Source organism: Bos mutus, chromosome 25, assembly GCF_027580195.1.
Source record: "Bos mutus isolate GX-2022 chromosome 25, NWIPB_WYAK_1.1, whole genome shotgun sequence".
Classification (NCBI taxonomy): domain Eukaryota; kingdom Metazoa; phylum Chordata; class Mammalia; order Artiodactyla; family Bovidae; genus Bos; species Bos mutus.
In genome coordinates, this window is record NC_091641.1 from 37,985,978 (window position 1) to 38,009,711 (window position 23,734).

At 55.6% G+C, this 23,734-nt stretch overlaps 2 protein-coding genes across 3 annotated transcripts in view; one reads left to right on the forward strand and one right to left on the reverse strand.

Annotated features, from left to right (window-relative positions):
- Nucleotides 1-757: 757 nt before the first annotated feature.
- On the forward strand, nt 758-9,664 carry NAGPA (N-acetylglucosamine-1-phosphodiester alpha-N-acetylglucosaminidase). 2 transcript variants are annotated; one of them, XM_070362466.1, is made up of 11 exons: nt 774-951; nt 1,057-1,512; nt 2,446-2,585; nt 3,537-3,645; nt 4,688-4,816; nt 5,472-5,677; nt 5,782-5,829; nt 6,900-7,028; nt 7,187-7,318; nt 7,407-7,470; nt 8,877-9,663. In XM_070362466.1, exons 1-11 carry the CDS (start codon nt 866-868, stop codon nt 9,085-9,087), a joined length of 1,710 nt encoding a protein of 569 aa, XP_070218567.1. In that variant the 5' UTR covers nt 774-865; the 3' UTR covers nt 9,088-9,663. The 2 variants fall into 2 exon arrangements, with proteins under 2 accessions (XP_070218569.1, XP_070218567.1); XM_070362468.1 differs by lacking the exons at nt 2,446-2,585; nt 3,537-3,645 and having other exon boundaries at nt 758-951; nt 8,877-9,664.
- A 4,873-nt stretch (nt 9,665-14,537) lies between these two features.
- SEC14L5 (SEC14 like lipid binding 5) overlaps nt 14,538-23,734 on the reverse strand; it is a 40,637-nt gene continuing 31,440 nt past the window's right edge. The window contains exons 12-16 of the mRNA XM_070362194.1: nt 23,174-23,308; nt 22,027-22,161; nt 21,165-21,392; nt 19,790-19,968; nt 14,538-17,352 (exon numbers count right to left, since the gene is read on the reverse strand). Coding sequence (XP_070218295.1) covers nt 17,244-17,352; nt 19,790-19,968; nt 21,165-21,392; nt 22,027-22,161; nt 23,174-23,308 — 786 coding nt within the window. The 3' untranslated portion in view covers nt 14,538-17,243. The remainder of the gene's footprint in view (nt 17,353-19,789; nt 19,969-21,164; nt 21,393-22,026; nt 22,162-23,173; nt 23,309-23,734) is intronic.

Sequence of the window (23,734 nt, forward strand, 5' to 3'; positions counted from 1 at the left end):
GTGAGAGTGAAGTCGCTCAGTTGTGCCGGACTCTTAGTGACCCCAGGGGCTGCAGCCCACCAGGCTCCTCGGTCCATGGGATTTTTCCAGGCAAAAGAGGTTCTTTATACTATTTTCTCAACTTTCCCGTAGACTTCAATATTCAGTTCAGTTCAGTCGCTCAGTTGTCTCCGACTCTTTGCGACCCCATGAATCGCAGCACGTCAGGCCTCCCTGCCCATCACCAACTCCCGGAGTTCACCCAGACTCACGTCCATCGAGTCAGTGATGCCATCCAGCCATCTCATCCTCTGTCATCCCCTTCTCCTCCTGCCCCCAATCCCTCCCAGCATCAGAGTCTTTTCCAATGAGTCAACTCTTCGAATGAGGTGGCCTAAGTACTGGAGTTTCAGCTTTAGCATCATTCCTTCCAAAGAAATCCCAGGGCTGATCTCCTTCAGAATGGACAGGTTGGATCTCCTTGCAGTCCAAGGGACTCTCAAGAGTCTTCTCCAACACCACAGTTCAAAAGCATCAATTCATCGGCGCTCAGCCTTCTTCACAGTCCAACTCTCACATCCATACATGACCACAGGAAAAACCATAGCCTTGACTAGACTTTACTTGACTAGACTTTGTTGGCAAAGTAATGTCTCTGCTTTTGAATATGCTATCTAGGTTGGACATAACTTTCCTTCAACAACTTAAAGCGTTCCCGCCATTCCAGAACCCCGCCCCCTCTAAAGAAAATTAACACAGCAAGTTATCAGGACGATATCTCGCGATATCCGAAGAAGTACAAATGCTTCAGAGCTAAGAGCTGCCACCCGTGCGTGGTCCTGGGTCACGTGGGGTAGGCTCACGTGACCGGAGGTCCGAATCCAACATGGCGTCCTCCATGGGTCGCTTCCTTCTCTTCTTCATTGCGCTGCGCGGCTTCCTACTGGAGGCATCCGGCGATTTCGGCTCGGGGTGAGTACAGCTCTCGCGGGGGCAAGTCCGGTTGTTGGCGGGGGCGGTCCCGCACCCCGGGGCACAGCACTCCGAACTCTTGTCTGCCCCCCCCAATCCCCGCAGGGCCTCCCGCGACGACGACGTGCTCCTGCCCTACTCCCGCGCGCGCGCGCGCCTCGCCCGGGACTGCACAAGAGTGCACGCCGGCCGCCTGGAGCACGAGAGCTGGCCGCCGGCAGCCCAGACCGCCGGCGCCCACCGCCCCTCCGTGCGCACCTTCGTCTCGTACTTCGCAGACCGCGCGGTGCCCGGTCACCTGACGCGAGCGCCCGAGCCCCTGCGCACCTTCTCTGTCTTGGAACCCGGCGGACCCGGCGGCTGCGCGTCGAAGCGCCGCGCCACTGTGGAGGAGACGGCGCGGCCGTCCGGCTGCACCGTCGCCCAGAACGGCGGCTTTTTCCGCATGGAGACGGGCGAGTGCCTGGGCAACGTGGTGAGCGGCGGGCGGCGGGTGAGCAGCGCCGGGGGGCTGCAGAACGCGCAGTTCGGGATCCGCCGCGACGGGACTCTGGTCACCGGGTGAGGAGGCAGGGTGTCCGGTAACTGTTTAGGGCAGAGGGCCTGAGAGTCGAGATGTAGCCGTGCCGCTGTGTTCAAGTCGCCTAACCACGCTGAGCCTCCGTTTCCGCATCTCCAGGAAGGGGAAGGTAGTACCTTCCATGTAGAGTTTATTCGTCTTCCAGTTTGGTATGCTGCTTGCTTTGTGTCGGTCTGTGTGCTGTGCACCGGGGGTATGGCTGTGAACAAGCAAACAGTCTTTGCCTTCAAAAAAGGACACACATAGCACCCATTACTAGTGAAAAATTAAACAAAATCCAGAGAAATAATTAAGTTAATTTAAATTGTATATAAGCAGTGAAGCAATGAACAGGATGAACTGACTGTAAATAGAGAGTTGAGTTTAGGGAAGGTAATCAGGAAAGACTGGTGTGAGAAGGTGACCTTAAACACATGAGAAAATTAATGTGAAATTTAATCACAGGTCAACCAGGGTCAAAACTGGAGGAAGAGCATTGCTGTCAGAAGGGACAGCAGGTGCTAAGGCTCAGAGGTGAAGAGGGGCTTGGTGTGTGAGGGACGGAAGGAAGGAGGAAAGTATCAGAGGAGGTCACTTAAGAGCTTGCTCTGACCCTGCTGGACACTAAACAGGTTGAGCCATAGTGGAAGCAAGGAGGCCAGTTAACAGGCTGTTGCAGGCATCAGATGGTAATTTGGCTGGGGTGACAGCCTGAGAGATTGAGAGCTATAGGTGGACTTGAGATCTATTGGGGTTGGTTGTTTCTGTTAAGTGAAGTGTAGACTGGGATATGTGGACTGTTTGCTTCTAGGACCAGGCAGGTTCCTGGGCATCAGGAGGAATCCAGTAGCCAGGCAGCGGGTGGGGATGGGGAGCCCCACTACACACAGTTTGCCGCTGCTGTTGACTGAATCTCACTGCTTCCGTGTGGCCAGATACCTGTCTGAAGAGGAGGTGCTGGACACTGAGAATCCGTTTGTGCAGCTGCTGAGTGGGGTCGTGTGGCTGATTCGCAATGGCAGCATCTACATCAATGAGAGTCAGGCGGCTGAGTGTGAGGAGACCCAGGAGACAGGTGGGAAGGGGACACTGAGTATCATAAGATGTGGGTGATGAGTGGGGGTGTTGGCAATAAGTCTTTTGAAAACCAGGGTGGTAGGGGAAGTCTTTCCACAAGTACCATTCTAGGTATTGGGAATCAGTGGGGAATCCCTGCTTCATGAAATGTATAGAAAGGAAATAGATATGTAATATACTAAAAAGAAGTGGTTAGTGTTAAGACAGAAGAAGTTGGAGGAACGGAGCTATGAACCAGGCAGTAGAGGAGTGTTCCTAAAATGTCTGTGGACCAGCAGCATCAGCGTCACCCAGGATCTTGGTATAAACACCGAACTTCAGTCCCTCCCCCTCTGCCTTGAAGCTACAGAATCAGAATCCCTGGGGTGAGGCCCAAGAGTGTGTGTTCTAAGGAGCTCCCTGGGTGATTCTGGTTGACATTGGATTTTGAGAACCACTGAGATGTGAAATACTGGGGCAAAGAAGGTCTGCCGTGGCCTAGGTGTTTAAACGGGCTGTTTTAGATTGTACGGTCAGGGAAGACCTCATGGAGGAGGAGATGTAGCTCAGAAGGAGTAAGCCATGGGAAGAGCTGGGGAGAAGCCCAGTCCGGCCAGAAGAAACAGAAGGTGTCTGCGTGGAATTGTGGGGAGACTGCCAGGAGATGGGGTAGAGTAAGCAGTGCAGGGAAGTCATGCCAGGCACCCGTAAGGCATTTGGAGTTTGGACTTGGGACAGTGGAGGCCATTGGAGTGTTTTCACCTGGAGGTTGATCTTGCTTGATTTACACTGAACAACAGCCCTTTGCCTGCTCTGTGGAGATAGACTGGGGCAGGGCTCGGGGGCAGGCAGATAGCTGGGTGCACAGACCTAGAGGTGCAGAGTGGTGTCAGACTGGCAGGAAGTGGCAGGCAGAGCCCAGAAGGCCTCCCGAAGGGCCAGGCGATCAGCCAGGCTGCCTCTCCTTCAGGTTCCTTCAACAGGTTTGTGAACGTGATCTCAGCCAGGACAGCCGTGGGCCACGACCGGAAGGGGCAGCTGGTGCTCTTGCATGTGGATGGGCAGACGGAGCAGCGGGGGTGAGTCCTGCTCTGAGGAGCTTCAGCCCACCATCAGCTGCCTTTCTGACCCTCAGGTGATCCCTGGGGATCTTCACACTCACCCGTCCCGTCTTCCCACCGGCAGAGGGTCCCTAGGTCTGTCCCACTTCCACGAACTCATCACCTTCCACACATTTGCTCTCAGTCTCCTTGACTTAGAGCCTCGTCTCTCCTGAGCTCTGGTTGGGGTGAAAGGAAATTATCACAAAGTGTCTATTCACAAATCCAGGAGTAGACCTCAGTTCCCATTCTAGCTCTGCCACGCGCTGGCTCTGTGGCCGTGGACAAGTTACTTGGCCCCTCTGAGCTCATTTCCCCCTGTGTAAAGTGAGTGTGCTCTGCTGTTGCCGTGTAACAGATTAGCACAGGCAGCACTGATTTGTTAGTTTGGGGTTCTGTAGGTCGGGAGTCAGCGGAGAGTAGCGGTGCTCAGCTAGGTTCTCTTGTTCAGGGTGTCCCACAGACAGCATCCAGTTCTTGGCCAGATAGGGGGCTTATCTGGAGCTTCTGGGAAAGAATTGTCTTGGCAGCTCACTCAGGTTGTTGGCAGAATGCAGTCCTTGGAGTTGTAGGACTGAGGTCTCTGCGTCATTGCTGTCTGGGGGCCTTTGCATTCATGAGGCCGCCCATGTTCCTTGTCATGTGTATACCCTCCTGTTGTATATCTTCAGGGTCCAGAGCTGTGTCAAATCCATCTAACCCCCTCGTATTTCCAGTCTCCCTCACTTCGTCTTTTGCCTTAGCCTGAGAAAGCTCCTGTGATTCCGTTGGGACCACCCCAGATCATCCAGGACAGGGTCCCCATGTGTGGACGGTTGTGCTGTGTATCCTAACACGATCATGAGGGTGATGCCTGGTTACAGTCGTAGCTTCCAGGGATTTGGACAGGACACTTTGAGCGGGGGGAGCACTGAGAAATTTGCCTGCCGTAGCGGGTGTGCGATACTGTCCACTGTGGAAAGTAATGCACTAACCCGGAAGCAGATGCCGCAAGGTCAGCAGCGCTCATCTTGTGCCACAGCATTAACCTGTGGGAGATGGCGGAGTTCCTGCTGAAACAGGACGTGGTCAACGCCATCAACCTGGATGGAGGAGGCTCCGCCACCTTCGTGCTCAATGGCACCTTGGCCAGTTACCCTTCTGATCACTGGTAAGCCCACCAGAGCCCCCTTGCTGAGGTCCAAGGCCAGGCCTGTCCCCGGCTGTCTCATTTAACAGATACTGAGCGCCTGTCATTTGCCAGGCTCTGGGGGTTCAGTAGAGAAGCAAGAGAGGCCGAGATGCCAGCTTCCCGCTGCTTACACAGAGTGGCATACATAATGTACCAGCACTGCCCAGGGCCAATGGAAGGGGCGGGTGATGATCAGGAAAGACCTGAGGATAGAGAAGCATGAGCTGAGAGCTGGAGGGTGCAGAGGTGACTGGGCCCAGAACAGCGTGTACAAAGGCCCTGGGGTGGGAAGCACCTATAAAAGGCTGGAGAAGAGATGAAGCGGGGAAGCCCTCAGGCTCTGCAGTGGGTGATCAGAGGCGTGGCCAGCACCTCAGCCTCTCTTCACACTCCTGTCCCCCAGTGGGTGATCTGAGGCATGGCCAGCACCTCAGCCTCTCTTCACACTCCTGTCCCCCAGTGGGTGATCTGAGGCGTGGCCAGCACCTCAGCCTCTCGTCACACTCCTGTCCCCCAGTGGGTGATCTGAGGCGTGGCCAGCACCTCAGCCTCTCTTCACACTCCTGTCCCCCAGTGGGTGATCTGAGGTGTGGCCAGCACCTCAGCCTCTCTTCACACCCCTGTCCTCCTGCAGCCAGGACAACATGTGGCGCTGTCCCCGCCGCGTGTCCACCGTGGTGTGTGTGCATGAGCCCCGCTGCCAGCCACCAGACTGCAGCGGCCACGGGACCTGTATGGAGGGGCGCTGCCAGTGCACGGGGCGCTTCTGGCAGGGTGCTGCCTGTGATGAGCTGGACTGTGGCCCCGCCAACTGTAGCCAGCACGGGCTCTGCACGGAGAGTGAGTGGTGGCTCTGCGGGAAGCAGCTCCAGCCCGGGTGCCCCGCTCTCACGGCCCCAGCCCGGCCCGGCCCTCACCTGGCTTTCTCGGTCTTGTCTTGGCAGCTGGCTGCCGCTGCGAAGCTGGATGGACAGGGTCCAACTGCAGTGAAGGTAAGCGCCCCCAGGCCAGCCTCCCCCCTGGCACCCCTTGGGGCTCTCGGGCAGGGGTGATGCTGGGACCCGCAAGCCTCAGCTGCCTTTATCCCCGCCTCCTGGTCCGCTAGTCTCTTCGCTCTTGTCTCACCTTTTGCCCCATGTGTAAATCACCATGTCAGTGTCCTGCGGCTGCTGCAGCAAGAGTCCACTAACGGGATGGACACAGTCCTTTATTCTCCCACAGTTCTGGAGGCCAGCACTCCATAATCAAGGGCTCAGCAGGGCCGCGCTGGCTCTGAAAGGTCTAGGGGAGGGTCCTTCCTGCCTCTTCCAGCTCCTGGTGGCCCCAGCGTTCCTTGGCTTGTGGCTGCCTCAGCCCAGTCTCTGCCCCTGACTTCACAGGCACAGCCTCCTCCCTTGTCCAGGTCCAGTCTCCCTCTCCGTTATCTTACATGGACCCCAGGCCCCTGGGATTTGAGTCCGTGTTAAATGCAGGAGGCTCCCCATTTTGAGATCCTTAATTGCATGTGCAGAGACAGTATTTCCAAATAAACTCACACTCACAGGTTCTGGAATTTGAAGCTGTCTCTGGGAGGACACAGTTCAGCTGTGACCTACAGGACTGCTGTCACCCGTGGCTTAAATCCTTAGCAGCTTTCTTTGGCACTGAGTGGAGAGTCTGCACTCCACAGCATGGCCTGCCAGGCCCCGGGTGCTCTGGCCACATCCCCCTCCCTGCCCCAGATCAGGCCCTCTGCGGCCCCTCCAGCCCGCCGCCTCAGTGCTCCGCTACTGCCTCACTCAGCCCCCTCCCTCCAGTGCACGTGTCCCCACTCGTCCTGGGATGCATGCCTTCTGGCTCACTGGCTGCCTAGACCAGAAGCTGTTGCCCAAACAGAGCAGGGCTCCACGAGGGCGTGGCCTCAGGCCTGCCACATGGCATGTTCTCCAGAACTGCCTTTTGGGAGAACACGTGAAGCAACAGGGCCCCTTGGGGTGATGAAGATGCGTTTGCAATCCCCTGGGCCCTGGGATGGGAGGGCAGGGCCAGGTTTGGCAGAGACCCCTCCCTTCCCCCACCGCAGCTTGCACCAGTGGCTTCTTCGGGGAAGACTGCGCCCAGAAGTGTCAGTGTCATAATGGAGCCACCTGTGACCCCGTGCAGGGGACCTGCGCCTGTCCCCCTGGCTTCACTGGAGACACCTGTGTGCAGGGTAAGCGGGAATGTCCCCTGAGTCAGCCAGGAGGGAACCCCACCCAAGGGGTGCTCCTGCGTCAGCCCGGCTCTGCCCACACCCGGGTGCATCCTGGCAGTGCAGAGAGAGGCCTGGCCACCGGGCCCCACCGCTGTCCTCCTGGCTCCTCCCCGCAGAGTGTCCGCTCGGTTGGTACGGGCCAGGCTGCCAGAGCCCTTGCAAGTGTGAGCACCAATGTCCTTGCGACCCCCAGACCGGCAACTGCAGTGTCAACTGGTCACCCACCCTGAGCAGCCTCTTCTCCCGAGGTACGGCCCCTCCCAGGGCCCCCCCTGGGAGCAGGAGCGGGCAGACCCCTCTTCTCCCAGCCTTCAGCCTCTCCCTGACCTCTTGCAGTGAAGGAGTGTTTCCCACCTCCCGAGGTCACTGTGCAGGCAGAAGAACTCTCCCTTCTCACCAGGTAGGTGCTTCGGTGGGACCTGGGGCAGGGGCGAGAAGAAGTCCCCCCACCTCTCCACCTTTGAGGTGTGGCCTCTGCTCAGGGCCCAGGCAGGGCTAGGAGGTGGCTGCTAGGCACCCAGGTGACGGTTCTTCGGCGTAAGCTCAGGGAGAGTCCCAGCTGATGCAGCCACCTGAGCCCTCCGGGGAGACGCTGAGCAGGACCCTGGCCACCCCCACAGTGGAGTCTAGGGGGCTGGGTGTGGGCTTGTTTTCTCAGCTTTCAGTTCAGAAGCTGTGAGCATTTCACGTCATTTCTGTCGCACCTGGGGATGTTCACACCTCATGTGGGGTCTTTATTTTCTAGCACAGGTCTCTAACTTGACGTCCAGGTAGGGGGTGTGTATTAGAAGACAGAGCTGGGCTCAAGAACCGATGCTGTGGGTCTGGGAGCCCCCTTTGGAGAACCTCTGTTCATGGTTGTCCCTCCCATAGCCCAGGGCAGTGCCTGGCCCGCCCCCTCGAGGTGGAAGCCAGGTGTGAATGAAAAACCCCTTGGCCTTGGCCTTGGCCTGGAGGCAGCGCCTGGGAGCTCATCACAAAACGCAGATCCCAGGTCCTTCCTGGGGATCCTGACCTGGTGCTTGGGTGAGGGCTGGGAGGAAAACCCTGGAGGTGTGCTGGGAAACGCACTGGCAAGGACGGGGGCGCCCAGGAGCCCTGCACCCCAGGCTCGGGTCTCAGGCATGAGACCACGGGGTCCCACAGCAAAGGGTGGGGAGCTGTGGGTGGCTAAGAGACAGGCTGCAGGCCCCGCCCCGGGCAGTCAGCTTACATCTGCTGCTGCGTGAGGATTTCAGACCAAGAGTCACAAGAAGGAAGAAGGATCACTGAAGGACCGCCCCCTGCTTCCCTTTGCCCCGCCCCCCACCAGCTCCCTGCCTGGGAAGAAGGGGTGCGGGTCCCCGCTGCTCTGTCTGCTTTGAGGATTCTGGAGAGAGCCCAGCTTCTGTTGCCAACATTCTCGGGAACCCAAGATGCGAACCGCTGCGTCTTGGGGCGGATTAGGTCCCCAGCTGTGTGTTCTGTGCCCTGTATAATGTAACATTTGTTAGTAGCATCTGAAACTCAGGGAGGTGCACATCAAAATCTTTGTTTTTCCCTATTTCTCTTGAAACACCAGGCAAGCTGGGAGCCTGATATCAGGCAAGGTTTGTCCCACATAATAACTCCGCGCTGCTTCCGAATGTGTGTGTACACTCCTCACCCCCGCAGGCCCATTTGCTTCCCCCTGTGTGGTCCCTGGAGGCACCTGATCTGTGCTCCTGTTCTGGGAGGAAGAGTAAAGTGGGAGGGGGAGCCCCTCCAGCGCTGCCCCAGCCCGAACCGCATCCAGCACCCCTGTTCCGGGTTCTCTCCCACCCGCAGGACCACCTGGCTGGCCATCACCTTGGCCCTGGCGTTCCTCCTGCTGATCAGCACAGCGGCAAATGTGTCCTTGTTCCTGGGGTCGAGGGCCGCACGGAGGCGGCACCTGGACGGGGCCTACGTCTACCACCCGCTGCAGGAGGTGAACGGGGAGCACCCGGCCGCCGAGAAGGAGCAGCTGGGTGACTCCTGTAACCCCTTCAAGGACTAAGTCTCCTGCTGCCGGTTGTGTCCTATTCCCGAGGCTCATTTCCAGGAGCTCTGGCTTCTGCAAGAGGAAGTCCCAAGGCCACCGACCCATCTGGGTAGTCGCGACCTGGGTGCCAAGCCAGGTTTCCGACAGCAACGTGCCTCAGCCCCGCGCCTGGCCGCCTGCCGTGGCACATGCAATCCAGCGCTCCCGGAGGGCCTGCCTCCGTCCCCGCCTGCCTGTGTCTGCTGCTCGCAGGGCCTGCCCCCCCAGGGCCTGCCCGCTGCTGCCAAAGAGCCTCCGCCTCCCGGGGCCGGAGCCGCTGTGAACGGAACTCGTGATGACCATGCCGCAGCCAAGTGGGAGGGTCCAGCTGTTCCCCTCGGACGGGGGTGGACTCAAGAGACGACAGCCACATCATGGGACCCTTTTTTAACAGACCTCATCATCAAACTTGCCCACTGGAATGGTGTTTCCTGTCGCAGGAAGCTCCTTAGAAGGGAGGAAGGATGAAATCATGTTTACAGGCTCTCTCTTTTGCCCTGCCACTGAGAGGGTTTTTCTACCACTTGAATAAATTGATAAAATAAATTGATATAATAAAAGAACCTTGTCTGAATTAGCAGTCATGGACTTGAGGGGCCCCTAGGCCTTAACACGTAGGGGACTGCTTAACCAGAGTCAGAGTCGGGATGTGCCCGTGGCACGTCCAGCTCCCTGATTGACTTTGTTTAATCCAGAGGTTTCCCAGGTGGTGCTAGTGGTAAAGAACCCACCTGTCAATGCAGGAGACAGATGCGGGTTCTGTCCCTGGGTCAGGAAGATCCCCTGGAGGAGGGCATGGCGACCCACTCCAGTATTCTTGCCTGGAGAATCCCATGGACGGAGGAGCCTGGTGGGCTACAGTCCATAGGGCTGTAGAATCAGACACGACTGACGCAACTTAGCACGCACACACAGGGGTTCTCACTTTCAAGTGTACTTGAATCACCAGGTGGCTCAGCTGGTACAGAACCTGCCTGCAGTGCGGGAGACCTGGGTTCCATCCCTGGGTTGGGAAGATGCCCTGGAGAAGGAAACAGCTACCCACTCCACTATTCTGGCCTGGAGAGTTCCAAAGGAGTTGCAAAGAGTCAGACATGACTGAGCGACTTTCACTGAATCACCTGGAGAGCTTGTTAAACATGTAGACTCTGGCCTGGAGCGGACTCCAGACTACAGGTCTCCCCAAGCTCCCAGGTGATGGCTGTGAGCATCTGGACAGCACTCTGAGTTTGCACTGTTTTAGTAAAATTGAGTTACCAACAGTTACAAGTCAAGAGATAACAACTCCAGATTTCTGGTTTTTCTTTGAAAGGAGTGAGAGAAGGACTTGCAGTGGTTAAGAATCCACCTTGCAATGCAGGGGACACAGGCTCAGTCCCCAGTCAGGGAACTAAGACCCCACAAGTCAAGGACCAACTAAGCCCACAAGGAACAACTACCGAGCCCACACACCACGACGAAAATCCCTCCTGACGGAATGAAGTTTCCCCTGTGCCGCAACTAAGACCACATGCAGCCAAATAAGCAAGTAAGTAAATATTTTTTAAAACGCTTGACGTCCCAGCATCAGAGGACGCCCTTGGAGGTGATGAGATAAGTTGTCCAAGCCAAGAGTGGCCGGTCCCCATCTGTGTCCTCTCCAGCTCATCGCAGCCCCAGCGGTTGGCTTCCCTTGACTGTGACCTGTATCCTTGTGAGATTAGAGCTTGTAACTTGTGGCCTCAAAGGGTCTTTAGGAAGTGCCTGGCGACACCCTGCCTCGTAAAACACCCCACTGTGTGCTTGGCAGCTTTATGCGGAGGGTACCTGGAGGGAGGTGCTGCTGCTTCCAGCAGGTTCTCAAGCAGATCCAGGCACATGGTGGATTGAATGTTTGCATCCCCCGAAGTTTGTATGTTGAGACCCTGACCTGCAGTGCAATGGTGTTAGGAGGTGGGGCGTCTGGTTTCATTAAATGAGGTTTAGATGAGGTCGTGAGGGTGGTGACCTTATAAGAAGAGATGAGAGCACCCTCTGCAATGCGACACACACAAGAACAAGGCCACGCGAGCTCACGGTAGAGGGCGGCCATCGACAAGCCAGGCAGCGGGCCCTCACCAAATGTGCTGTCATTTCAGTCATGTCCAACTCTTTGCAACCATATGGACTGTAGCCCTCCATGTTCCTCTGTCCATGGGATTCTCCAGGCAAGGATACTGGAGTGGGTTGCCATGCCCTCCTCCAGGGGATCTTCCCAGGGATCAAACTTGTGTCTCATGTCTCCTGCATTGGCAGGTGGGTTCTTTACCACCTAGGAAGCCCCATCAACTGTAGTGGCATTTACTGCTGCATAACAAACCAGCCCCAAACTGGTGGCTTAAAATAACCACCAGTCACTGCTTCTCAGGAAAAATAGTAGTTTTTCATGCTTCTAGGGTCACCTGGGTGATTCTCTTGACTTGGACTAGAATCAGTGAGTCCAGCTGGGCTCACTCAGGTCTCTGCCATCTGATAATGGGCCAGTGGGGGCCTGGTCTGGAGTGACCACAGCTGCAGATGTAGCTCTGATACCTCATCCTCCAGGATCAGGTTCAGACTTGGGGTCAAGGCGGAGACAGGGATCCAGGCAGAGATGTGAAGCTGCTTCTTGAAGCTTCACCCCTTGATGAAAAGCTGCAAAGGGACATGAATGCGGAAAACTGAGCCCATCGCTGCAGCCGAGTTGCTGTAATATGGGTCTAGTTTCATTTTGTTGTTGTTGTTGTTGTTCTGTTTTGTTTTGGGACCATGCTGGGTAGCTTGCAAGGTCTTAGTTCACCAGTCAGGGATCGAACTCTGGGCCCACAGCGGTGAAAGCACCCAGTCTTAACCATTGGACTGCCAGGGAATTCCCTAGTTTCACTTCAGAAAGGGAGAATTTGGTTCAGAGAGGTGGAATGTCAAGGCCAGCTCCCAACCTCTGAGTTCCTGCAGGGATGTGTCTGTGGGTCTCTGTGTCTTTGTCCCCCCACTGAAGACAGCAGGTGGACAGCCTGTGATGTTCCCTACAGGGAACAGGATGCTTGGGTCCTACAGCAGGTGCTGCAGGCCAAAGTGATGGAAGTGGGGTGATGGAAGACCCCTGGACACAGAACGTGGAGGGTGGACTAGAAGTCCTGGGGGTCTGACTGGGAACCTGGAGAGTGCTCTGTGCTGGGCAGTTGCCATGGTGACAAGTATCTCAGCCGCTGGGCTGCTCCGTATACAATCTGAGCATCTGGAGAGACCTCAGTAAAAGATTCCGATCCTGGAGTCACTGGGTGGGTTCTGTGGCCCTGATGCAGCGGCTATCATCGGATTCTTGAGGGGTCTGTGTCCTGCCTCCAGAATTCTTAGGGGTTTCAAATGGTGCTTTTCAGGGAGCCACATTTCTCAGCAGTGTCTTGGTGGGCACTGAAGGGAGGGGAGGGAAATGGCCTGGGGAGAAGTTAGAGAGCCACCCAGTGCCTTTCCTTCCAGCTCTTTCCAGCTCCTTCAAGGCTCTGCCCAAACTCCCACAGGAACCCCTTGCACCATAAAGCCTGCCTCCTCTGTGGAGGCCCCTGGCCTTGGAGGAAGAATTGGTCCCAGAGGCAGCCCTCAGGCCACAGGGAGGCAGGTTGTGTTGCTCTCTGCTGTCTTCGGACCCAAACCCCAAGGGCCTTCCTGGGAGGAGACTGACGTCATCAGGGCCTGTGGCTCAGACCTGACCCCAGCTTGCCGGCCGCAGGGAGCTCTTTCTGATCACCCACCAGGCCCATGGGCGGCTGGCTGTTCCTCAGAGAGCCCCCACCCACAGCACCAGGACAGCATGGAGAAGCGGGAGGGGTGAGTGCGGTGGGCCCGGCTGGTAACCGAAGGCAAAGTGGGCGGGGGTCCGTCAGGGCCACAGGAAGCACACCTCCCCTGCACCCCTCAGGCCTCCTTGGCCTCCTCCTCCTAAAACAAGGGACCCTTCCCAGAATCCCGTGACATCTGGTGGCCACCAGGACCCACCTCTGGGTCCCAGGGGAGCTTGAAGGAAGGATGGGCAGCACCCCAGACAGGCCCCACCCACTCCTGACATCAGGACTCTGGTGCATCTCTGGGACTTGGGCAAAACCCAAGGGAGAGGGGAGAGCGGCCCAGGAAAGTAGACAGCAGGGCCCTCTCCTTCACCTGGACACCTGGCCAAGAGCCTCCGGCAGCCCACCCCCACAACTCCGGGTCAAGTGGGGCCCTGAGTCCTGGATTTAATACTCTGATAAACTGCACATGTCTGTTCTTGCACAGTATGTATATGCGGTGGGTTGAACAGTGTCACCCAAGAATCCGTGTCCACTCAGGACCTCAGAATGTGACTTTATGTGGAAGTAGGGTCCTTGGTCGGAGAAGGCAATGGCACCCCACTCCAGTACTCTTGCCTGGAAAATCCCATGGACAGAGGAGGCTGGTAGGCTGCAGTCCATGGGGTCGCTAAGAGTCGGACACGACTGAGCGACTTCACTTTCACGCATTGGAGAAGGAAATGGCAACCCACTCCAGTGTTCTTGCCTGGAGAATCCCAGGGATGGGGGAGCCTGGTGGGCTGCCGTCTATGGGGTTGCATAGAGACGGACACGACTGAAGCGACTTAGCAGCAGCAGCAGCAGCAGCAGGGTCCTTGGTCAGTCGTGCCCGTGTGCTTGCTTCAGGATCTTAAGAGGAAATCATTCTGGATTTAGACTGAGGCCTAAATCCAATGACTGGGGTCCTCATCAAAGAGATACACGGAGGAGAAGCTGCGTAAAGACAGAGGCAAAGGGACTTCCCTGGTGGCCCATTGGCTGAGACTGTGCTTCCAGCGTAGGGGGACCTGGGTTTGGTCCCTGGTCAGGGATCTAGATCCCACGTGCTGTAACTGAGTTTGCACACTGCAACTAAAGATCCCACACCAAAACTAAGACCTGGAGCAGCCAAAAAACTAAATAAATAAATACTGTTTTAAAAAACTGCAGAAGCAGGTACAGGAGTGATGTGGCCACGAGCCAAGGAACACCAGGCACCCCCAGAAGCTGAAAGGATCCTTCTCTACAGCCATGGGAGGGAGCCAACACATTTATCTCAGACTTCTGGCCTCCAGACTGAGAGAGAATCCATTTCTGTTGTTTTAAGCTACCAAGTTTGTGGTAATTTTGGTTTGGCAGCACTAGGAAACTGACACAGTGTGTCTGTGCTTCGATATTAAACATGGGATTTTTTTGTGTTCCCCATAATTTCTCCAAAAACCAATCTGCAACCCCTTGAGAGTGGCGTGGTCCCTGTTAAACATGCTCTTGAGTCTTTTAAACAACAGCTGAGTTATTCTTGAACAAACCCAGGGAAACCTCCTAGGCAACAGACAACAGAGGGGTATCCAAATCTAAAACGTTTAATGCTTCTGGTCGGAGCAAACAATTAGGTGCATTTAATGCTTCCAGTCGGAGCAAACGATTGGGTGAACAAGAAATGCTGTGTTTTCCTGGCTGAAACAGACTGTGTGATCAATTCATTTTACAGGGGGAGAAATTCCAGACACAGGCTTGGGTGGGGTTGGGGGGAGTCTCAAATTCCCCTTATTTCAACCTGTGGGGAGACCACTGTATAGCCAGTTGAGGGAAACACCACTCGGAATGAGGCCCTTCTAGATGAGTGGACGTGCCCAGAGAATGCAGTTTCTGCAAAGGGAAAGTCAGAAGGAAACAGCATCCATGCTTCTCCCCAGATGCATGGTGAGTATGACAGTGATGGGTGTCCTCACAGGATGGAGTCTGGGATCTTTGGATGAGAGGTATTAAACAATCAGAATAACCACCTACTTTTATTAAGAGCTTTCCGTGTGCTGGGCGCCAGGCCCAGGACTTCACATCCACTCTCATTTGTCCCACTGCAACCCAGAGAATGAGGTAGGCACTATTCTATCCCCATTTTACAGATGAGGATGTTGAGGCACAGAGAGGTTAAGTCACCTGCTGAAGGTCACACAGCTCGTGTGAAAGGATGGCTGGGGCTCAAACCCCACCTTGTTGAAGTTTTAAGACTCGGGCTCTTAAACTCAGTGCCTGGGCAGGTCCTATTGCTAAAGGGTAATTTGTGTCCTGGCCACAATAGGCTAATGAACAAGATGGAGAAAGAAGCCATACCCAGGGGGCTTCCAGCCCTGAGGTTTGTGGAAATTGAGAAGCCAGGAGCTCAGCATCTCCTTCCTTGCATTTTTAATCCCAAGCCTCTCAAGGGTTAAGAAGAGTAGCTGTTGGTTGCTGATGCTCCAGCGTGGGCCCCAGCGACCTCCAGCACAGGAGGGAAACCGTAGCAGATGCCAGTGTGGTCATCTGCTGCTCCTGTGGCCCACCTCTCTTTGTCCGTTGGGTGACTGGCCCCTCCCCCATCCATCTGTTGCTTCTGGAAGAAATGTCAATCACAGGGCTCCCAGCTGCTTAGCTAATATGCCCACAGGAGTGAGCACATGACTTCCCCAGGGCCAGTCAGAGCCTTCCCTGGGATTTGAGATGGAGAGTCTCTTTCTGCCTTAGAAACTGAGAGCCCTGTGGTTGTAGGCTAGGGGCCGCCAGCAGTCACCTTTCCCTCCATGGAGGAGAGGACAAGGTCAGCACGCAAACTGACACAGAGCCAAGGGGCCTACGTGAGGCTGAGGATGGGCACAGGAGCCTAAGGACACTGAGGGCTCCTGGATGCAGCCATACCTGAAGCAAGGCCCAGCCTGGGCATCCCAGTTACTGCAGACAGGGAATTCCCTTTGTTGCTTAAGCCTGTTTGAGTTGGGGCTTTCCTGAGGGAGATGAGGAGAGCAGGCTCTCAAAAAGAGAGGCATAAGACTCCTTATTGCTCCTGTTAAGGCAAAAACCAAAAACACTAAAGGCAGGTCAGATCAGATTGTGGGATGCCAGTGATGACCTCTGACCTGTTACCTGTTTGCAGGCCCAAGGAATGAAAGGAGAAATGTCCTCAGACCCATGCCCCTCCCATGAAGGAACTTAACGAGAGTCTTTCAATATTGCAGCTGGTACTGAGGATCAGATTTGCCCCCAGTGCAACTGCGACAAAGTCATAGACCCTATCCCACAGGGGAGTCCTGATGCCATGTTGAGAGCCTGGATCCAGCCTTAGCTGAAGCAAGACCTTTTAGACTGGTCAGTTACAAGTGCCCATGAATGGTTACCCTTTTTTGTTTAAGCTGCTGGGAGGTGACTTACAACCCAAAAGGCATAATAAAACAGGAGATTCCCAGGAGACAAAGGGACCTTCAGAGAATATAAAGATAGCCAGAACTGCTTCATCATTGCCTGGAATTCAGAAAAAACACTGGGCCTTCCACTGTCTTCAAGTCAGGGGTGGTCAGGATTAGACCTTCCAGCCACATGCTGTGAAAATGCATTTCACGTCCATGGTGGGTGGCTCCCCACAAAAAGTGGAGCCTGTAACTTATATAACTGCTCACCAGCATATCCTGGGACCCAGGGCTTCATTGTAGGCTTAGATGCTAGGATGTACACCCGTCATTTCTGCTTCTTAGGGTGGGGAACCCTAAGAGTCTTGGGAGGACCCACCTTGTGCTTTTCAGACCAGGTGGTGGGAACAAGCATGTGGTCTGGGCGGGCCCATCACTGTACCTCCTCCCCTTACAGTGATTGGTCCAGACTGAACACAGACCCTGCAGGCCAATCAGTGTTCTCTGTTCCCGCCTGGAAACCGTGATTGGCTCAGGGACTAGCCTGGGACTCAAGCAGGCTGATAAGACTCAATTCTGGGAGGCTGGATGGAACTTGGTCAGGAGACAGATTCTCTTCTGCAGCTGAGCTGCAGGAAAGGGAAAGAGGGAAACTAACAGTGCCGGGGTCGCCTGAGGAGGAGGCCACCCCAGGGAAGCTGGGGGGGGCAATGAGTCCGACGACCTCCCTGAGCCCCCAGACCTGAATGGGGTCCGCCCACCCCTTGGCTTTTTGTACTCAAAGCCCGGTCATAGAGGTGATTCTGTCCTCAACACCCCAAGAGCCAACAGGGGCCTCCAGATAGCCCAACTTTGGCAGCGTCCAGACCCAGGGCTGCAGCCCACACAGCCTCATGGACACGTGGGGACGTGGGAGGCGAGCAGGCTGCCCCACGGGGCTCTGTCCCTACTACCTGGAGACCAGGGAGCTGCTGTGGGACGGCGCCGAGGAGGAGGAAGTGGCGGCGCTGAGCTGGGAGAAGCGGCTGGTGCAGGATTCCAGGCTGGACATGGAGCCCCTGGGGAGGAAGGACACACATGTTGCCTTTTGGTGGTGACATGGCCCTGGGGCCACTGGGAGCTGCGGGAAAGCTGGGGATGATGCCAATGAAGCCCCAGGGCTCTTCCCACAAGGCTGCTAACCCTCCCTGGGTGCAGAGGGTAAGTGCAGAGGGAAAAGCAGGCGAGACTGTGATGAGACGTGAAGCCTGGCCCACCGCCTTGCAGGACCTTCCTTCCCAGCCGAGCCCTGCCGGCCACCCACCTCTCAGGGGCTTTGCTGACCCAGAGGCCCAGCATGGCCCAGAGGGCACCCCGTCATCTCCAGCCTCACCCCTCCGCCTCCTTTCAGCTCCTCCAACACCTGCCTCCCCTGTCTCGGGACCTTGTGTCTGCGCCTGCTGCTGGAAGCCTTTCTCTCTCACCTACTTTATCCAGTCAAATGCCACCCGGACCACAGAGCAGCACCATCCAGGGGACATTCCTGTGATGACAGACGTGTCCCATAACTGCGCCTTCCAGCACGGCTGTCACAGGCCATGTGGGGCTGCTGGGCACTCGAGATGTGGCTAGTGTGACCGAGGAACTGAATTTTTAATTTTACTTAGTTCTAATCGCTATGTTTAAATTGCCCTCTCTGGCTCGTAGCTGTCGGGTTGGAGAGTACAGACTTAGGGCCTAGCTACTCAAAGCGTGGTCTGGGAACCAGCAGCAGCGTCTCCTGGAGCTTGTTGGAGATGCCTCAAGAGCTAAGCAATCCGAGTCTGCGTTTTGACAAGCCCCTCCCCCACAGCCATGTGATCATGTGCACACGGCCTAGATCTCAACTCCACTGTCACTTCCCAGAGCCTCCCCCAAACCCCTGCACTCTCACCCACCCTGTGCCCACCCTGGTCCTGGGCTGACAGCACTCTGTGTTAGGCCACCAGCACCTCCTGGAGTATGACCATGGGGCGAGGACCTTCATGGCATCATCACTGCTTGTGTGTGGCTACGTGGTCTCCTGCTTCAGGATGGCAGACCCTGCCTGCCTGGTCCCTCTAGGACCACCAGTTGCCCACCAAGGGCAGCCTTGAACTGGAACTCTCCCAAGGCTATTGAGGGTCAGGGCAGCAGGTTCCCCTACACTGACCAGACAAGACAGGCTGGCAAGCAGCTTCCAGCCCACCCCTTGGCCTCCGCCTGCTGTCCTGGAGGCAGCAAGCCCCTGATACATGGGTCTATGGGTCTGAGTCCCTCTGGGCCTCAGTCTCTCTCCCCCATACTGAGGCCCAGTGGCCAAAACAGGCCACCTCCCAAAGAGGGAATCACCACCCTTTGACACACTGTGGGGTCTCCCTTTGGAGTAAAGATGCTGGTTCAGCATTACCTTTCTTTTGTTTTTCTTTTGCCTCGTGGCTTGTGGGATCTTGGTTCCCTGACCAAGGATTGAACCCATGCCCTAGGCGGTGAAAGCACAGAGTCCTAACCATTGGACCTTCAGGAAATTCCCAGCCCAACATATCCTGTGCCGGCTACACATGCCCCTAGAATCCCTACAGCTCCACCTGGGATGTAGGTCCAGACCTGACATCCTCTTGGAGCTTCAAATCTACTCCACGGTAAAGAGTCGGACATGACTGAGCGACTGGACAACAACAAAATAATTTGAAGCATTGTTTTTAGAAGGAAACTGACACAGCCATGTCATGAGGCAGGATGCAAAATCACATTTGTTTTTAAAAGATAGAACACGAGCTGTGGCCGTTTCATGTTGATGTTTGGCAAAAACCATCACAATATTCTAGAGTAACTATTCTCCAATTAAATAAGTTTAAAAATTTTTTTTTTAAAGATAAAACCCAAGGCCTGGAAGAAACCACTATTGAGTGCTTACTGTATGCACAGACTTTCCCCACCCATCTTATCCTCAGGACAACTGCATGATGTAGGGGATCCAGCAGTCCCCGTCTAACAGCTGGGGCTCAGAGAGGTAAAGTGACTTGCCTGATGTCACAGAGCAAGCTGGAAGTGCTTGGAGGTCTTAACCTCCCTGTCTCTCTGTCAGCAACACTGGGGGAGAGTTGTCCTGTGAGGCATAATTCTAGAATGTTCTAGAAGCAAACCAAACCCAGTTTGATGGAATTCTAGGAGTGAGGAAAGGTACAAATAGGAGGGCTCAGGCCCCTCTTCTCCCACCCACCCAATCAGTCTGGTGTGTTGGGCCTCTGTCTGGGGTTTCATTTGAAGGGAAGTTTCTGCAGCTGAGGCTGAAGCAGAAGAGTGATACGATCGCTCATGATAAGGGGCTGAGCCACTGGAAAGTTTATCGGTGCCCACGTCAGGGCCCCACCCCTAGAGAAGCTCAAGGGCAAGTGGAGGAGGTGAGTGAAGTGCCCCCAGCCTGGAAGGAAGGGACCTCAGGCGTGATGCAGGCCTGGCCCGGCAGTAGGGGTGGGGAGTCGGGAGGCCCCATACCTGAAGTCCTCAGACGCCAGCACCTCGTAGTAGTAGAGGAGTTTGCACCTGGGGCCGGGGCTGTGCAGGGCCGTCAGGACATCCTCTACACCCGGGAGGCTGCAGGCCACGTGGGCAGGGGGGCTGTGCATTTGCCACTGCAGCAGGTAGATGCCAGGCCACCGGGTCACATGGGAGCCCTGAAACACAAAAGCCAAGCCTCAGGCCCCAGTCCTCCTGGGGAGAGGGGCCCCTTTCTAAACCAGCTCGCCAGCAAATCCTTCCTTTTGGGGTGTCCCAAAGTCACCTGTGCTTCCCCTCTGCTGTTACCCCATATCCATGGCAACTGAGAGCCTCCCTTTTAATCTGGTGGGGAAGTCAGGGCCTAGAGGGTGCAGGAACTACAGATGTGTGGTTTGGCTAAAAACCTGGATTTTCTTGGGCTTTCGTCCTGCTGAGTGGGATTTGCAAATTGAGGAAACCTGGAGAAAGGGGTGTATGGGCTTCCCAGTTGGTTCTGATAGTAAAGAACCTGCCTGCCAATGCAGGAAATGCAGGTTCAATCCCCAGGTCAGGAAAGATTCCCCTGGAGATTCTAGCCTTGCCTGGAGAATCCCATGAACAGAGGAGCCTGGCAGGCTGCAGTCCATAGGGTCGCAAAGAGTCAGACATGACTTAGCAACTGAGCCTACACACACAGAGAGGGAGCTTAAAGGTGTTTAGAGTTTGCCGAGAGCAGAGGGACAGCCAGATAGGAGGGTGTCAGTCTTTATAAGAAGAGCAACTTTGTAAAAGGGCTGATGTTCAGTGGGACCCCGGGGCAGAAGATGCTGGTGTGTGATGTGACAGCCATCTGCCCAATTCACCTATGTCACCTCCAGCAAGATCTCCACTGCTCACCAGTGCATGCGTGTGTGTGTGAGTGTGTGTGTGTTTGGGGCCAGTGATGTTTGACCTGCAAGCACCATGGAGTATGGGGGGGAGGTGGTCAGCAGGGTGGCCCAAGTTCTGGTGGCATGTCCCCAAGTGCTGTTTCCAGACCTACAGTCTCCCTGCTGCGTGGGTGCTGAAACGTGACCGTGTATCAGGAAACCAGGCCGACGTGAAGGAGGCAGACATCAGGCCCCACACCCAGGGCTTCTGAGCCCGCCACGCAGCATGGGGCCAGCAACCTGCATCTCTGACAAGAGTCTTGGGAGGATGCTGAAGATGGGGCCCTGGGGTACCAGGTCTCGGACCTGCCCACATCTGTCTTTCTCCCTTACTGTCCTGCGGGGTCTCTGAGGCCAGGGACCGGGTCCAATCTGTGCACTGCTGTTCCCCCGGAACCCTGGCACGCGGCAGACACTCGGTCCTGCATGATCGTGATGAATGAATAAATGACCCAAGAGATGACCTGGATGCTCTCCCCTTCCCGGCAGATGAGCGGGGCCTCCACGCAGCTGAAATTTGCACCCAGAGCCCAGCCTCTGTCCATCAGCTGCCCACTGGCCCTGGCCCCAGGCTCCCGGGGGCCCGGCATGGACGCCTGCTTGGCATGGTACAGACTGAACACCACGTCCCCGCGGAGGATGTCGAAGTCCCAGGTGATTACTGACTCCCTCTCCAGAATCTCCACGGTGACCTGCAAGGGGACAGGTGACAGATGAGGTCTGAATGTCTGGTCTGGAGGGGGCTGGGATGCAGAAGTCAGCTGCAGGTGTGTGGGTGCCCACCCTGGTCTCTATTCCCCACCCCAAGTCCAAAAATTGCTCTGGACAAACAGATCCACCTCTGTCTGAATCATCTGGGACGATTCCCTGCACCAGGGTGACCACAGCCAGTGACAAGCTGATGTGAGGCCAGCCCCCTGCACCGCTCTCCCCTCGGATCAGACTGGGCTAGACCATGGCTGCAGCCAGCTCGTGGTTTAGCTTCTGTCCCTAGTGGTAAAGAACCCGCCTGCCAATGCAGGAGACGTAAGGGATGTGAGTTCAGGAAGATTCTCTGGAGGAAGAAATGGCAACCCACTCCAGTATTCTTGCCTGAAGAATCCCATGGACAGAGGAACCTGGCAGGCAACAGTCCATAGGGTGGCAAAGAGTCGGACATGACTGAAAAGACTTAGCACACACACCGCCCTCCTTAAGGGTTTCTCCTGAGGCTGATCCTCTACAAGTCATGGGCACAAGAACCCTCATCTCAGTCTCTGCTTCAAGGTCCCTGATCCTAAGATGACACCCAACCCAGCGGGCCCTCCCAGCCCGGGACCCCAGCACCTCGTGGGGGGCCCCGCGGAGCACGCTGGCTGAGTGGTATGTCTCTCTCCACTGCCACAGCTGGTCTTCATTCTCCTGATCCTCTTCCGTCAGATACAGGGACTTGGGGACCAGTCCTCCTTCAGGGACATTACACTGGGGGACAAAGACACCGGGTGACAGTCAGGGCCCAGCCAGGCCTGGCTGACCCAGAGGAAGGCGCTCTGTGACCCCTGAAACCACACTTACAACATGCATACAGAGCCTGACAATCGGAGAGACCTGGCAAGCTTGGCAAAATTCCTAGGAAATGTCTCTCTCTCTCTCTTTTTTTAACCCTGAAATCATGCAGGATTGCTCTTTGAGATTTTATTTATTTTTGGCTGCACTGGGTCTTTGTTGCTGTGTGTGGGCTTTCTCTAGTTGCATCGAGTAGGGGCTACTCTTTGCTGCAGTGGCTTCTCTTGCTGCGGAGCTCAAGCTTAGTTGCTCCGAGGCTTGTGGAATCTTCCCAGATCAGGGATCAAACCCATGTCCTCTGCGTTAGCAGGCAGATTATTAACCAGTGGACCACAAGGGAAGTCCCGTTTGAGATTTCTGCTGGAGAAGGGAAAGGACCTGCCCTCCCGCATCAGATGAGATAAGGGTCACCCCCTGCCTCACCCCCAGGGGAAATGATAAAAGGTGTCTGGGGCACCTCCCCTGGAACCTGTTGCCTGATCATCCCTTGCCGTGCAGCTGTAAGTTGGGAATAAATAAATCCCTTTGGGTACACTAGCTCCTGAGTCCCGGCCGCTGGGACATTTGAGTCTCCTCCCCTTGCAGTAGAGGCTGCAAAGTCAGCAGCTAAATGCTAACTTCTGCCTGGCAACCTACTAGATGGGGATTCAGAAGGGTAAGCCCTTGACGGCCTGGTCTCTGAGCTTCTGGGAAACTTCAGCTTTGCTCTTGAAAGCACCAGCATAAGGTCCCTCCTTCAAAGAGGAGTCACCTCTCGTAGGGGCAGCTTCTAAGACCAGCTCTGCCTCCAAAGAGCCAGCAGGGTCCTCCCCAGCTCAGAGCACGCACAGGGGTCTGCCCTCCCCCAGCCTCCTGCCATCTGTGGCCGTGTCTCCCTGAGGCCACAGACCATCCCGCCATGGGTGCAGATGGTCCGCTGAGGCCTCACCAGGCACTCTCCCCCAAGGAAGTCAGGAATCACATCTTTGTCCAGATAATCGACAAGGCCTCCGGGGCCCTGGTAATTGCTGCCACTGTAGATGAGGAACTTCTGTCTGGTGTTCTCATTGATGAAGGGGCTGATCTGAAATGGGGAGATAAGGCAAGATGGAAAGATTTTTTTTTTTTAATTGAGGTGTAATTTACAGAACACAGAAAATAAAATATTTTATTCTATTATTATTATTTTTTGGCCGCCCTGCAAGGCTTGCAGGATCCTAGTTCCCCGACCAGGGATTGAACCTGTACCCACTACAGTGGAGACTCCAAGTCCAAACCACTGGACTATCAGGGAAATCCCAGAATTAACCATTTTAAAGTGAACAATCCTCTGGTATTCAGTTCATCCACTATGCTGTGCAGCCATCACCTCTAATTCCAAGACATTTTCACTCCCCCAAAAGGAAATCCCAGATCTGCCAGCAGTCACTCCCCTCTCCTTCCCCTTCAGCCCCTGGAAACCACCAATATGCTTCCCATCTCTATGATTTGCCTGTTCTGAACATTTCAC

Bases quoted from the DNA above. Each gene is read 5' to 3' on its own strand.
- NAGPA (XM_070362466.1), top strand. From the start codon at position 866: ATGGCGTCCTCCATGGGTCGCTTCCTTCTCTTCTTCATTGCGCTGCGC. The intron at 952-1,056 runs GTGAGTACAGCT...CAATCCCCGCAG, and splicing joins TCCGGCGATTTCGGCTCGGG to GGCCTCCCGCGACGACGACG. The intron at 7,319-7,406 runs GTACGGCCCCTC...GACCTCTTGCAG, and splicing joins GAGCAGCCTCTTCTCCCGAG to TGAAGGAGTGTTTCCCACCT.